This window comes from Triplophysa rosa, linkage group LG9 (assembly GCF_024868665.1).
Source record: "Triplophysa rosa linkage group LG9, Trosa_1v2, whole genome shotgun sequence".
Classification (NCBI taxonomy): domain Eukaryota; kingdom Metazoa; phylum Chordata; class Actinopteri; order Cypriniformes; family Nemacheilidae; genus Triplophysa; species Triplophysa rosa.
Genome location: NC_079898.1, coordinates 22,695,934 through 22,710,334, shown reverse-complemented (window position 1 = coordinate 22,710,334; position 14,401 = coordinate 22,695,934). Strand labels below are relative to the sequence as shown.

General features: G+C 37.9%; 1 protein-coding gene across 1 annotated transcript in view; it reads left to right on the top strand.

Annotated features, from left to right (window-relative positions):
* Positions 1 to 12,514, top strand: part of crtac1b (cartilage acidic protein 1b) — a 28,738-nt gene extending 16,224 nt beyond the window's left edge. The window contains exons 9-15 of the mRNA XM_057342889.1: positions 1,225 to 1,307; positions 1,731 to 1,831; positions 2,282 to 2,450; positions 4,897 to 5,042; positions 5,131 to 5,173; positions 5,282 to 5,425; positions 6,060 to 12,514. Coding sequence (XP_057198872.1) covers positions 1,225 to 1,307; positions 1,731 to 1,831; positions 2,282 to 2,450; positions 4,897 to 5,042; positions 5,131 to 5,173; positions 5,282 to 5,425; positions 6,060 to 6,172 — 799 coding nt within the window. The 3' untranslated portion in view covers positions 6,173 to 12,514. The remainder of the gene's footprint in view (positions 1 to 1,224; positions 1,308 to 1,730; positions 1,832 to 2,281; positions 2,451 to 4,896; positions 5,043 to 5,130; positions 5,174 to 5,281; positions 5,426 to 6,059) is intronic.
* The last annotated feature ends 1,887 nt before the right edge of the window (positions 12,515 to 14,401 follow it).

Genomic DNA, 14,401 nt, shown 5'->3' with positions numbered 1-14,401 from the left:
GTGGCTCGAGGGTGTTTACAGGCCAACACGAACTTTCCTGGAGAGTTCTGTTTGGTTTGCTGCGGCGAACTAGTGAAACGAATTGTCGTTTGGACCAGATTTTGTACGAAATCAGGTCACAGACGGTCGTTTTTCGATTTCGAATGTAGTATGCCGAGCCCTTTAGGCTGTTACATTCTGATAAACTGCATCAGATGGGATATTATACTAAAAGTAAAACTATTATCAAAGTTGTTCGAGTCGGATCGTTTTCTCTTGACTGCTTGTTCTTTTATTGAATATTACTCTGTGTAGCTTTATATTACGCTGCAATATTTCCACTCCCATCTGCTTTTTTTTTAATTGCGCTCTCGCGCTATTTTCCACTGTTAAGGAAATCTGGCCCTAAATATCTTGACAATAAAGTAAACAGTTAACAGTAAGTTAAACAGTAGTCTTATTGCTTTAATAAATTCCTTAAAGATCTGTGAATTTCAAATGACAAAATAAACTACTGGTAATGTTTAATATGAAGACAATAATATTAATGTGGCAACATTTGCTAGAAAGAAATGTCTTTCGATACCTTTATTTTAAGATTTGTCTTTGATATTTGAACCAGGATTGCCCGGGCGGATTCATCAACAGTTAAACGAGGGTAAGAAAAATGTGCATATGCGCATATACCTATTGGGAATCCAACGGAATTTGCTGCATACGACCACTTGTACTCAGTTATTTGGGAATGAAGCCCAGTTTACGATTATGTAACAGATATTTCTTTAGCATTTGCACTGTAAGGCAGGAAATAATTATTGAAATTCTCTCTTCGTTTTGGGGATTTGGTGGGAAGCCCAGGCAGCACAAGCCAAATGTCCAATGGCAAGACCACAAGTCTACCTGATGGGAAATTCCCTTTATATCCCACCCATTGCACACTCATTTCCTAGGAAAAGACTCAATGTGCCATTAAACAGAGAATATTTTTGTTTCTAATCCCACACTCAAACAATCAAGACCTTGGTTCTCAGAAAGCAAAGCCCTTTGTATAAAATAACCATAGAAACCTCTCTGTTAGGATTATTAGTCATCCAAATACAACCAGACAGAATGTTTTCACTGGATTAATATTGTAGTTTCATGTAAATGAATATCTCATTTTGAGACTTGTATAAATTGCTATGTCTGTCTGTGAATGTTCCTTTGTGTTGCGCCAAAATAAGTAATTTATCTTAACCGTGGCAGAATTTCACGAAGAGAACACGGAGATCCACAGATCGAGGAGCTGAACGTCGGGGAGGCCGCAGAACCGGAGGGACGAGGAACCGGTATGAATTGATTTGGGGTGAAAAATATAAGGCTGTAAATCCATTCCATGAGTCTTGGAAATAGTAAATTTACAATTGCTTTCTTAAAATCGCTTTATTCAAAGGTCTGATATTTGAAAGGTAATTCGTTTATTCTGACAAAGACATTTTAAATTGAGCATTTTGTTGATCTATTCCTGGAAATACATATCATTGGCCCCTACATCTGGCATCTGTCTAAAAGTCCAAGTTTATTGTGAAAAATGTTTATTTAATAGACACTCAATTGGCATTGGAAATACTGGTTGAGCACAACTCCAAACATTATTCTGTTAGCATCTGTTTCTCCTCTCTCTACCACTAGATGGCATTATAAATCCATATTTAATAACAGTATCAACAGCTGTGATGAAGTTCCTGTGTGAGCAGGTGTATCTATTACAGGAGCGGCTGTGATTGATTATGATGGAGACGGACAGCTGGATTTGTTGGTGACACATGGAGAAAGTGCAGCTCAGCCAATCTCGGTGTACAGAGTCACGCAGGTGAGGCCATGGTTTACACCGCTGTCTGACACTTAACATGCAGCAGTGTTTTTACTTGCTCATCTGTCATTTCATATTATTTCATTTTAAGTATCTTTGTCTTCTATGTTTTGCCACAATTTTGCTAAATTTTTAAAAATTAACACTAACGGGACGATTGTTTTAAGTTTTGAATTTGTTTTTTAAGTTTTGAGTTTGTCACGTACATGACCATACACTTCATGATATACAATATAGTGAAATGCTTTGTATTTCCTCAGTATGCAATAAAATAAAATAAAAATGGAAAGAAATCTGATTTATTTATACAATTTTGTTTGAAAAATTGAAACAGGAGAAAAAAAGGAGAAATAAGAGAAATTATATGTATGCCTATGTGTATATATCTTAATATAAGAAAAACTTTAATAATGTCAATAATGTTTAATAATGGCTGATTTCTCATTGCAGGGCTCATCTAACAAATGGCTCCGTGTGATTCCACGCACACAGTTCGGGGCTTTTGCTCGTGGCGCCAAAGTGATCGTTTACACCAAAAGAAATGGCCCCCACACACGCATCATAGATGGAGGGTCCGGGTACTTGTGTGAAATGGAGCCGGTGGCTCACTTTGGACTAGGTATGATTTCTTTTTTTCTAAAAACTCTTTTATTATTAAAAGAACAGTTCACCAAAAAGAAACATTCTGCCTTTTTTTCTCACCTTTGTGTTAATCCAAGCCGTATTACTTTCATTTACCAAAATTTTTAAAGATTATCCAAGCCCTTCTTTATTTATATAGTGAAAGTGAACGAACAAGTGATGAAATGAGTACAAATCGTCTGAAGTTGCGTGATTGCTTGGTCTGAACAGACTCCTGAAACAGTCCGATTCATGCATCATTCAGATCAGTTTTGTTGATTCTTTTAATAGATTAAACTCAAACAAATCTAGTGTAAATAACTCAATTTTAATCCTGTTGTCAAACAAAGCCATAAATTCATTTTTGTATTCCAGATGAAAGTAAGTCATGGGCTTGTTGGAAGATGAAGGGTGGTAAATAACAAAATTTCCTTTTTTTAGTTGAAATGTTCAGGTCAACTTTTTTTTAGCTGAAAGGTATAGCCGTGAAATTATGCAGACCTGTAAAATATCCATTTCATAAGTGCATCCACTGTGCAGAATCAGTCTCGGAAATGTTCGGGGTCGCTGAGCGGCAGGAAAACAAGCTTTCGCTCTGCTGATTCATTACAGAGAAACAATTATGATGTAACTCCCGGTCATGTTCGCCTGTGGGGGGGCTCGGGTCTCATAAGGTTATACAGCAGTAACATTATCCTCCGCGTGGAGGCCGGTTCCTGAATATCCTCATAGACTGGAGGTCCAGAGAGATGCCTGCAGGTGTGCCGGCCGGTGGCAGTGGACCGGGACCTTCACCTGAAGCTCGGCCGTCTTACAGATGCTTGGCGGCACACGGCTTCATCTGGGAGCTATCGGACAGATTTGAGGCGGGAACGTGCTGCCAGCTGGAAGCTCTGATGGTTCTGAATGTGCTGTGAAAACAAAGCGATAGCCATCAGTGGTCATCGGATCAGCCGGGGGGATTGTAAATATGTGTGTTTGTTCACTGCTTTTCGAGGATGTTTCTGTTGGAATGTTTTTAAATTAATGCAAAATATGTGCACTTTTAAATTAATTGGTATTAAAATTGTAATGTTGTAATATTTATAATGCTGCAACATTTATTTATTATATTGCATAACTTATACACAAAATCTTAAAGTGTGCTTTTTCTATCATGTATTCACCATCATTTTGTTCAAAACCTGTGTGTGACTCTTTCTTCTGTGGAACACAGAGAAGATATTTTGAGAAATGTGTCTATACAATGGAAGTCAATGGGGGGAAATATGTTTAGGTTAATGACATTCTTCAAAATATCTTCTTTTGTGTTCTGCAGAAGAAAGAAAGTCATACAGGTTTGGAATGACATTGGGGTAGGTCAAAGATGAAATAATTGTCATATTTGGATGAACTACCCCTATAATGGGATTTGAAATTCGGGTTTTGGATTTTGAGACATTGCTAAGATCTCGTTTCAACCTGTAGAAACCTCTTAACGTCTTTTAAACCTTCAGAGGTGACATGTTTGAGAACAATTGAGATTCAATTCACCTACCCCCATAAACTCAGAATCTGCTGGTGCGTGCATATCCTCTGTTAAACCATCTCTTTCAGTAAGCGCTGGTGAAATGTCATCCTTTATGTCTAAGGAGGCTCCTGAGCCAGCTCGGACAGTGCCAGGAGCCCCGTGGATCTGTTTACCTAAGAAATGTCGCTTTAATTAAGAACTGGGAAGGTGGTCAAAGCTTCTCTCCTGCTTGACTAAAGGCTATAATGGAAGGAAAGACTAGCGGCCCACCCTTCCCTCCTCCTTCCTCTTCCTTTGAAGCTCTGCCTGTCTCCTCCACCACGTTTGTTTCCCTTGGACGGAGATCACGACACCACAAGAAAGTCTCCTTTAGCTGCCATGTCGACTACTGTCCTGTCCTTTGTGCTAAAGCCAGTTGCGTCTCTTACAATCTGATTGTTTCAGTATAAGCGGACGTTGCCGTAAAGCCTCTTAAAGTGCTTTCCGACCACCGCGCCATTTATAAAACCCCTCATTCCAGCACTGAACAAAAGACAGATTTCATCAGTCTGCTATATGAGAACCTCGTTGTTTTAGTGGACGTTATGCCAAAAACGTTCTAGTCTGTGAACCCCACACACCGTCAGCCATGAGAGACCTCTATCAAATGAGACATGTTCAGGCCTCAATGCTCACAGAACTGCCCACAGCCGAGACCCGGCACATTCTTGAGCATTTGTTTTAGAGTCTGCGTTCTACGTGCCAAACCCGAGCCTGTTCCAACATGGCTTTTGCCGAGAAACTTCTTGGGAGGGCTTTCTCTCCCGAACGGTATTTTTCCGCGGAGAGCTGTATGTTGAGAAAAGAAATCATTCATTATGTCTCTTAAGCCTCAGGGCAAGTTCTGAAGGCAGACTGTTCATGAAGTATTGAAAGCTGTTCGCTGCCCTGACAGGGAAAGATGTGGCCACCAGTATGGAGGTGTTCTGGCCAGACGGACGATCCGTGGCCAGGCCGCTGGAACCCGGCGACATGAACAAAGTTATGGAGATCCATTACCCTGAACATGAGGAGGAAGTGACCCCGGCTGCTGAGATTGAGGTACACACCCTGTCTGCCTTCCTCGTGTGTTCTTTTTCTTTGAAAGATGTAATTGTTGTTGTCATTTGATGCGGTTTCTTTCGTGCAGTGTGGACCAGGATTTGAAGTCAATGAAAATGGCCGTTGCACAGGTACGCTTTTCAGTTAAACAAGTTTGGTCACTGTGTGTCACATTTAGTTTCCCTGAACCATGACTGTGTTTCTCAAGTTTAATCCCATGAGCCACGTCTCGTCCCCAGATCGAGACGAGTGCACACAGTTTCCGTCCGTCTGTCCCCACGAGCGACCCGTCTGCACAAACACCTACGGGAGCTTCAAGTGCCGTGCAAACAAGAGGTGTAACCAGGGATACGAGCCTAATGATGAGGGTACAGCATGTGTAGGTAGGTTAGTTGGGAATAAAGGAGGATGATTAAGGTTGATCGGTGCTTTGGGGCAGTTAAAAGTCCCTGAGAAAAGCTCACGTTTCACAGTCTGTTCAATGTCTTTTTGCTTTGGTCCGCTGTATGTAGTTGGAATTTATCCTCATGTTATGATGCAATATTTGGCAATGATTTAATGTTTGGGGTTATATTGACCCCACTAATGTTTAATATATGATAAAGTAGTAGATAAAGTATGAAATTTAGCGGCATCTAGGGGTGAAGTTGCGAATTGCAACCAACGGCTCACTCCGCCCTTCCCTTTTGAAGAACTACGGTAGCTGACACAGAACTAAGATGTCGACACGTTTTTGCTTCTTTGCTGGAGTAAATAATATATTTATTTCTGGGGTAACCACAAGATGTTGATTATCACAGAAGAATGCGAAATATATATGGAAATAAATGTAAAACAACTATTACACAGCAAAATCGCAAGTGTTAAAAAGGACAAATTAACACTCAAAGTGTATATATAATCCACACTATCGAAGTGCACTCCACTCCTCAAATTCTTCCTGTTCCCTCGTCCACTTATAGACTTCAGGTTAAAAATAGTGACTGGTTTCTCTTTTTCTGTCTTTTCTTCTTGCAGCTCAGGTGGCTTATTTTGGAGAAAAAAGATCTTCATCCTCTTCCAAACTCTGGTCTTTCTGTCCTCTTGTACTAACTGTACTCACCGTCTTCATCGCATGCTTGTGGGCATGAAGGGCCGGGAGTCTCTCCGCTCCTGACATCTCTGTCACCCTGATTGTTCTCTGTTTCTCCAAGATCCTATCTGTCTCACACTGAGGGCTTTGGAAGATGGTTGTTAAATGAACTTTCTATGAACATTTCACTTTTCCTGTCGTTTCTGCAATATCTCATTTATAATCATGATCAACAAGAGACTCGATGCTTAGCTTTCCTGTTGGGAGCCACAAAAGATCTCTGTTGTTAGGAAAAAACAGCTAGAATGAAAGAAACCTCTGATGAAATATAAAGCAGTCCTGGTTTTCATCATATTCGTCAACTGTGATTTGAGATGAGATTGTAATTTGTATGATCTTCATAAAAGGCCTTCTCTCAGCGTGTCACATGGGCGTAAACAAATGGTCACGGGTTCAATTGAGTTCTAGTGCATTCAGACCCGTATCACATCTTGCCAGGAAGCAGCGTGTTAGCAGGTTTTTCAGGAGAGCATATGCCCGGCCATCTGTTTCATGCAAGGTTACATTCCTTTAGCGAGAATAATACGTTCACAAAAGATTCATTCAGCACAGTTTTGACCCTCAATACTCGTGACTGCTAACGGGATCAGTGCATGTTTTTGGCATGGATGATTGCTTACATGCCAAAATTGTAGTCGGAGTTTCGCACAATGTTGAACCAGTGAAGGAATTTGAACCATTTGGATTTCTTTAAATGTGACATTATTTTAAAGACAATCACAGTATGATTATTTCCACAATGCCCAAATAATAATAATCATGATATTTGAAGGGTTTATTTGCAAAAACAAATAACTCGGTTTTTAAAACCTTTCCAAAAATCATGTTTTTTTATTATGTTTTGTTTTTGTGTTAGTTGGCTGTATTTTTGAGCTATTACTTAAAGGTCCACCGTATGAAATCTAGCAGCATCTAGTGGTGAGGTAGTGAATTGCTCACTCCACTGCTCACCCCTCCCTTTTGAAGCACTACGGTGGCTGACACGGGGCTAAGGTTTTTGCTTCTTTGCCGAAGGCGATTACGTATTTACGAAAACACGCTCTGTAGAGCAGTTTTTCCGTTTAGGGCTACTGTAGAAACAACATGGCGAATTCCAGTGTACGTAGATAGAAATAGCTCATTCCAAGGTAATAAAAACATAACGCTTCATTATGTAAGGACTTTATACACCTCTCAAGACAAAGTTATATGTTTTTGCAAATTAACTTTTCATTTATATTTCATTGTTGTACTGCCTTTAATTATAGCTAATTTATTATCATTTTGGAATATAACCATGACAAATTAACATGGGATTTACACTACAATATAAAAAAACGTTTTAATCATAGTTAAGCATAATATTATAATATTTGATATGTTTTTTAAAGTCTTTTGAAGCAGGTTTGTGTGAAGAGAAGACCAAATTTTAAGGTTATATTTATTTTATACAAATGGTTTTGGTTTTCCCCTATACATATTTATTTATATATATTTATTATATTTTGTGAGTTTTACATCCCAAACCAGTTTGGGTGATAACGCAGATATAAAATAATAAGAGAATATTTGCCAAAGTCTAATGAGCCATACATGTGGGTCTGTGAATTAAACATTTAACATGATATGCAAGCTTCATACCTACTGTACCTGTTAGCGTTTATCAACCGAATGACATCATCTGATGAAAGATGCGATAGACAGATGTCATCATCACTGTTGACTTAAAATCTGCGCACTCTTTAAACAATGAATGCCATCATATCTCAAGAAAGTGCTTTTGAACATTCACATCACTATGATGATTGGAATCCACTCTGGTTTGTGATGATGTTAGATAACCTTTGAGCTGACTCGTGATGTCTGCATTGCAGGGCAGAACAGATTCTCTGTGTTTTATTAAGCTTCATTTATTATTTTCCGTGTTGTGGCTCAAGAAAACAAAGACTAAATGCGACGACCGCTTCAGGAAAAATCTCACAAGAGTTGACAGATGTCACCTACAATTATCATTTCAAAAGAACATAGTTGTGTTCAAAGCAGCTTACGGTTCTTCGGTGTCGTGGTTGTAAGGAGACCAAAGGCACGTACAAATTCTCAATAAATGCATGTCATGTAAAAGGGTTGTCAAACAATGATCTGTTGTCATATTTTCTGCTTTAACAATTTGTAATGAAAATACCAGCATGGGTTTTTCGTACTGGTCCAGACTGCCCTGATAGATCAGTTTAAGACCGACTTGTCCTTAGTTGGTCTGGTTTTACAGAGGTTTTGGGTACTGAAAGACGGCTTGAAGACTTGATGTGTGGGCGATGGATTTGTGTGCACTTTCACAAAATCTGTAACAGTAAGAGAATAGATGAGAATGGTGACATTTAATTCAACCGTTCAGTTTTTTTTTTATGAAAATTTGTTCATTTTTGGCCGAATTCACTGTAATTTCAGATCCATATATGTAAAATAAAGTCAAGACGTTTTTCTGTGTTGGTTTTCATTTTGTTTAATTGAAACATTAAAGCTTCATTTTTCTGTCCCTCGCAAAACTTTCCATCTCGAGTCTAAACAAAAAAAGCATGAACCAAGAATTTTTCATGTTTATTCAGTGCTAAGTGACCCGCAAAAACCTTCAAGCCAAACACAAAAAACTTCACCAGGTAAATAACATTTTGGGTGTGTATCTCAGCTGCTGGGCACACAGCTAACCCGAGGCTGTTAGATCGTTGTCTCCGCTGGGGATTCAGAGAGGTTTTCAAGACATATTTCAGATATTTAAACTTAGTCAGAAAAGTTAGTCCAAGAGATGAAGAGAGATAGAGGGAGAGACACCAAGAGAAAATAAAAAGTGAAGCAAGATCAGATCTTGGAGAGGAAAGCAGTCTCAGTCTGCTGAGGTGCGAGGTCTCTTGTGTTTGTTGTCTTTAAATGCAACGTTAGATTCCTGAGGCAGGGTCGGTGTTCAAAACAGGTGCTGGGGTGTTCTAGGGTATGCCAGCCAACACTCGTGGTTCAGTACTAGCCTATGTGACGCCCACAGCACTGACACACCTGTTTACAGGTTTCTTTCTATACAGCCAAGACAGTATTTAGACAATACAATGAAATTCTCCTACTCGGGTAAAAACAATTTAGTTTCATATTTTTGGAACGAAGAATGATCTAACTACCACAAATGCATAAATGAATATAACTGAATGGTGACATTCTCTCTTTTAGCATCTGTGGAAAGTCCTGAACCGTTTCTGCTGTTTGATCAAGCCGTGAGACAATTCCAAACATTTGCTTCTGTACTCTGAAGAAAACTAAACCACTCAAAGTAATTAATGTTGAAATGACATTTGGTTTTCATATACATTTATTCATTTACCAGCTTTTTCCCAAAGTGACTTACAAATGAGGAATGCTACAACATAAGCGATTTTCTTCTGAGACGGTCACATGTGCCAAGACACAAAACTGCACCGAAGGTTGAGCCAGAATGGAGATATGTAATAATATTAGCCGTAGACTTTATTTTAATAGTAAATGTGGCAATGAATAGTTTTCATACAATTCACAATCATTCATTATGGATGCTTTGATTGACCAATCAGCATCAGTGTTGTACCTATATAATGCAGCTGTGATCATTTTCTCTCTCACCCCTGCCTATAATCTGCTATGATCCTTTTAACTCAAGTCAACATTTTATTTGCATTTAGTTGTTTATTTGGTACCTGCGTTATATTCCTTTAAAATTTATGTCTATAGCGTTTTTTCACAATTTTGCATTGTTGCAAAGCAGCGTTACAGTAAATACTTATTAGTAGAGACATAATAAAAAAGTATGCATAGAAGGAAAAAAAAAAAAAAAAACAGGAAAATTATAAAATATGGAGAATACATGGGGATAATGTGCAATCAACTGGTCAATTATGCAAAACCGCATTGTATGTTATTCTAGTCCTACACTGTAAAACTTTGCTGTAATTTCGCAGCAGGTTTGCCAGTAATTTACTGATGATTGGTGAGACATGAAACCTGATCACAAATCATACATTAATTTCCTTTTTATTTTAGGATTTCCACATTCCTCTATTAATGTGGTGCCATTACATTCAGAATTACATGCCTGAATAATACAATCTGGCTGTATGATAGGCCTACTAGAGCAAGGGGTTTCATATCTTTTATGTAGATCTGTATTTGTAACTCCAATCTTCGTGGAGAGTCATACCAGAAAAGATATCTGATGAGTTTGTGGTGATGTAAAAGCAGGATTCATAGCCTGTTTCAAAATATATCATTGATCTCCTGGCTTAATTCAGTTATCTCTGGCTGTTCGAAGTCTGACGCAGTAGCCTGATAAACTATTGATGGGGTTGAGAACGCATGCCCAGTACTCAGCTGTTGAAGAGAAAAGGGATTAAAATGTGCTGAAAGTATCTCTTACAGATGAAAGAATAATTCTGGTTGGGAGGTGTGAATATTTACTATCAGCACACTGAATGTGGTGTTTGCTGTCATTGGCTGTGGCTGTGTAAGCGTCCAAATTGGAATGTCTCATTTACAAAGAACAAAGTAATATGGGAGACTTGGTTGATTTATTTATTAGGGCAAATATTACACACATGGGTTGATTTAAATCTGGTTAGTAATAATATGTTTTTGACATTCTTAATAAATACACACCAGATAATTCCTGCTGACTAGAATTTCAATTGACATTTAAGGATGCAGTATGGCAAATTTACCAAATTGTATCCTTTACGTATCCTTAGATTCATATTCTTTTCTTCTTTATCTAAACCCACGCCGTACTTTTATTTTGTCTGAATGGAGCTCTTTTTCATTTTTGGAGCTTTATCATAGATTCATAATTGTCATATATAGGAGTACTGTCCCTTCAAGCAGCATCTTTAAAGACTTTACTGCATTTTTTTCTTGACCTCAGTGTGTGGCCATCTAATTACTTTTGAACGCAAAGGAATGAGTCAAAGGCATTGAACGGGTCAACATTTTCCTCAGATCATCAACAGCATGCCGTAACCTTGAACTGAAGCTTTCATAACATTGCTAAATATTTCTGACAACAGAGATTATTGCAACAGCACATATTTATCCTGTGTGCGCAAGATGTTGTTTTGTATCTACAACAGACACAACAAAATCGGCGTTAACCCCTGAGGTTACGTACCATTAGCCAAAACCAACATAGCCCGCTCTTGAGAGGAGCATACAGCGTAATGTTTGTAGAAACTAAATACAAAACCAAGGAGGCTGTATTTTAGTCATACGGTTTTTGTTAAACTGTCTTATGAAACCTTTGCAGCTGAATGGATAAATAATAAATGAACTCTGTCATGAGGTGTGAACGGAGAGATGCTGGCATGTCTTGATCGAAACAGTGAAGAAATCTTGTACACGTTTGCAATAAAACTGGAAACCTAAGCCGTTCATATGTCTCCAACAGTCACACAGGTTTTTATATTTACATTTAGGTGATGCTTTTATTCAAAGCAAAGTACAAGAGTGAGGAAAACAATAAAGCGATTCATCATACGTTAGGTTTTTAATGGATTGTACATAGAGATTTCACGTTTTATTTATGCCATATGGAGATATGCCCTTCAAATTTATATAATATGATTGAGACAACAATCAAATTATTTACGTTTGGTGACCCCTGAGAGCTTTGGCAATCCCGGGCAGGGATTGGTTGGGAAACCCTGTATTAAACAATGCAGTCCAAGTCTCCCCGCTTGAGTCTTGTTTACTTCCAAGGTTTTATCCTCATGCTACCCAAAACCATAGGGAGTTTTTCCTCACCACATGCACTTTTCCTCGCTACTGGCTGAATATTCAAGCTCTATTTTCTTTTAAGCTCAGTTAAAACAACATGTGTTATGAAATGGGCTTCACAAATAAATCTGAATTGAATATACAAATGAGCTTAAGGGAATGTTCTGGGTTCAGTACAAACAAACAAAAATCATGTTTACAGTAATGCGCCGACAATGGAGGTCTATGAGTCAAGGCATTCAGGAGAGTTTAAAGGCCAAAATGGAAAGCTTATATTTTTGTTGATTTGCTCATATTTATTCTTCCTTACCAAAATGTGTGTGTGTTACTTGAGCTTAAAAGTTGTATAAATCGTCTTTCAACGGTAGAACTACTGTTTACTATTGAACGTCTGGTTATGTGTTTGCGACGTAATTCCTGTGGGTGATTTTTTTTGCCGTGTAAACAGTACTTTACTGATAGTTTTGTAACGGCCCTTTATAGTATTTTCGAACGGTATATGCAAAAGTTTAAGGTCTTTCAATTTCAAGACATGGCACAATATTTGTCGGTGTCATATTTATCATGTCAACAAATATACATATATAACACACAAAATAAACTTTTCATTTATATTGTAGAATGCCTCCTAGAGTCTTATTTTGGCCAAGTTATTGGACACAATTTTTTATGTTTTTTGACTACTGGTACTCAATATATTATATTATTTAAATTATATTATATTATATTATATTATATTATTACAAAAATACACACGGATGAGCACTTCAGTTCAGTATTGAAATGTTATTTTTTTCACTCTTGATATAATAATTAATCATGCAAAATATTATATACACATAATAGACATAACTCTGAACACTGAAGATTGAAAAAGGCAAAACAATAAAATATCTACATGTGATGTATAAATAATACAAAAATAATGTGGTGGTACAAAATGTCCAAGACAGTTTTATTGTGACCTTTATATACAGTATGTAATGAGAACAAACCCATGAGGAAATCTGCAAGTTTTAATAAAAATGAACACACCCTAGAATGATTTCATCCTGATAAAAAGAGCTTTAATCTGAACTGGAGAAAACCAAGTTCTGTTCTAAGCTCATGTCAGCGGTTCACTGGCCCATCCGTCTGTATTCCTGTCACAATCCAGAATCGTCTGAACGGAGAACTTCCTCGTAGTTTTAAAATGATTGTCACTTTATTTAAAGTGACCTTACAAGAATGAATAACAAATCACATCTATTTAGTCTGTATGATTACGTCTGGTTCTCAGACAACAAAGCTCCTTTAGTTTGACTCAAGTCCTCTTCCTGTTTTTAAAAGTTCAAGAGCGCGCTTGGCCTGAGTTCTGACCCACCAGTGATTTTAATTTTCCTCTCGGTTGATAAAGGGGATGACGTTTTCTCTATAAACGTGAAGTCAGCGTGTATCAATAACACTCACCGGGCCTGCGTGTTTATTGTTGAAAACTAAATACATTCACGGAAAAACTCTTATTGTACGTGGGCCTTGAATTCATTTTTGCTGTTCGTTTTGTTGCCTCATTTCATTTTCCAAAATAATAGTCCTCTCAAGCCTTTATTTAAGTAAACACACAGATACAGTATTTACAGCACACTGTTGTTTTCTCCTCGTCCCGCCGTAGACACTTTTCTATTAGTAGAGAACTAAATTTCCATTTTATTTTCAAAACAAATGGTCAGTGAAAGGAGATGCTTAATCTTCAGAGTTTGCACCTCAAGAGGTCAAGTTTTATGAACCATTTCATGTTCTGTGAGGGTTGCTATTTTTATTACTCTTATTGCCAGTTTTGTCTTTAAAGCAATTGACATTTAGCAAACATCATTAAACAGGTGAAAAAAGTAAATGATTAACAAGGTTGTTACACACTTAAAAAAAATGAGCATCAAAAGGTTCTTTGATGCCATAGAAGAACCTTTTGCTTCCATAAAGAACCTATAACATCTGAAGAACCTTTCTGTTTCAAAAAAGGTTCTTTGTGGCGAAAAAAGTTCTTCAGGTTATAAAAAAAGTAAGAAAGAGATGTTTTTTTAAAGAACTTTGAATGAATGGGTCTTTGTGGAACCAAAAATTGTTCTTCTATAGCATCGCTGTGAAGAAGCTTTTAAGCTGCTTTATGTTTAAGAGTGTTCCCCTGTAGGAGCTGGGAACTGGTCTGGGATCAAATTGTGTTTTTTTACAATGACTTGGTTGAAGGATAAACCAGTATTAATACCAAAATGGTGCCTGACTGATTTCCGATCAGATTTAGCTGTTGTAATTGTCTTTGAAGATCTGATCAACCAATCAGATTGATCCAGTGATCATTGTCAGCACCTGTGCTGCTGTGGGGAGATAATAAAGCCGGATGGTGATGGCGCTAGTTTTGGGGTTCTAGGTGGAGTCTGGAGGAGCTGAACATGCAGTGCTAGCTGGCACCGGAGCCCTGGAATGATATGAGTGT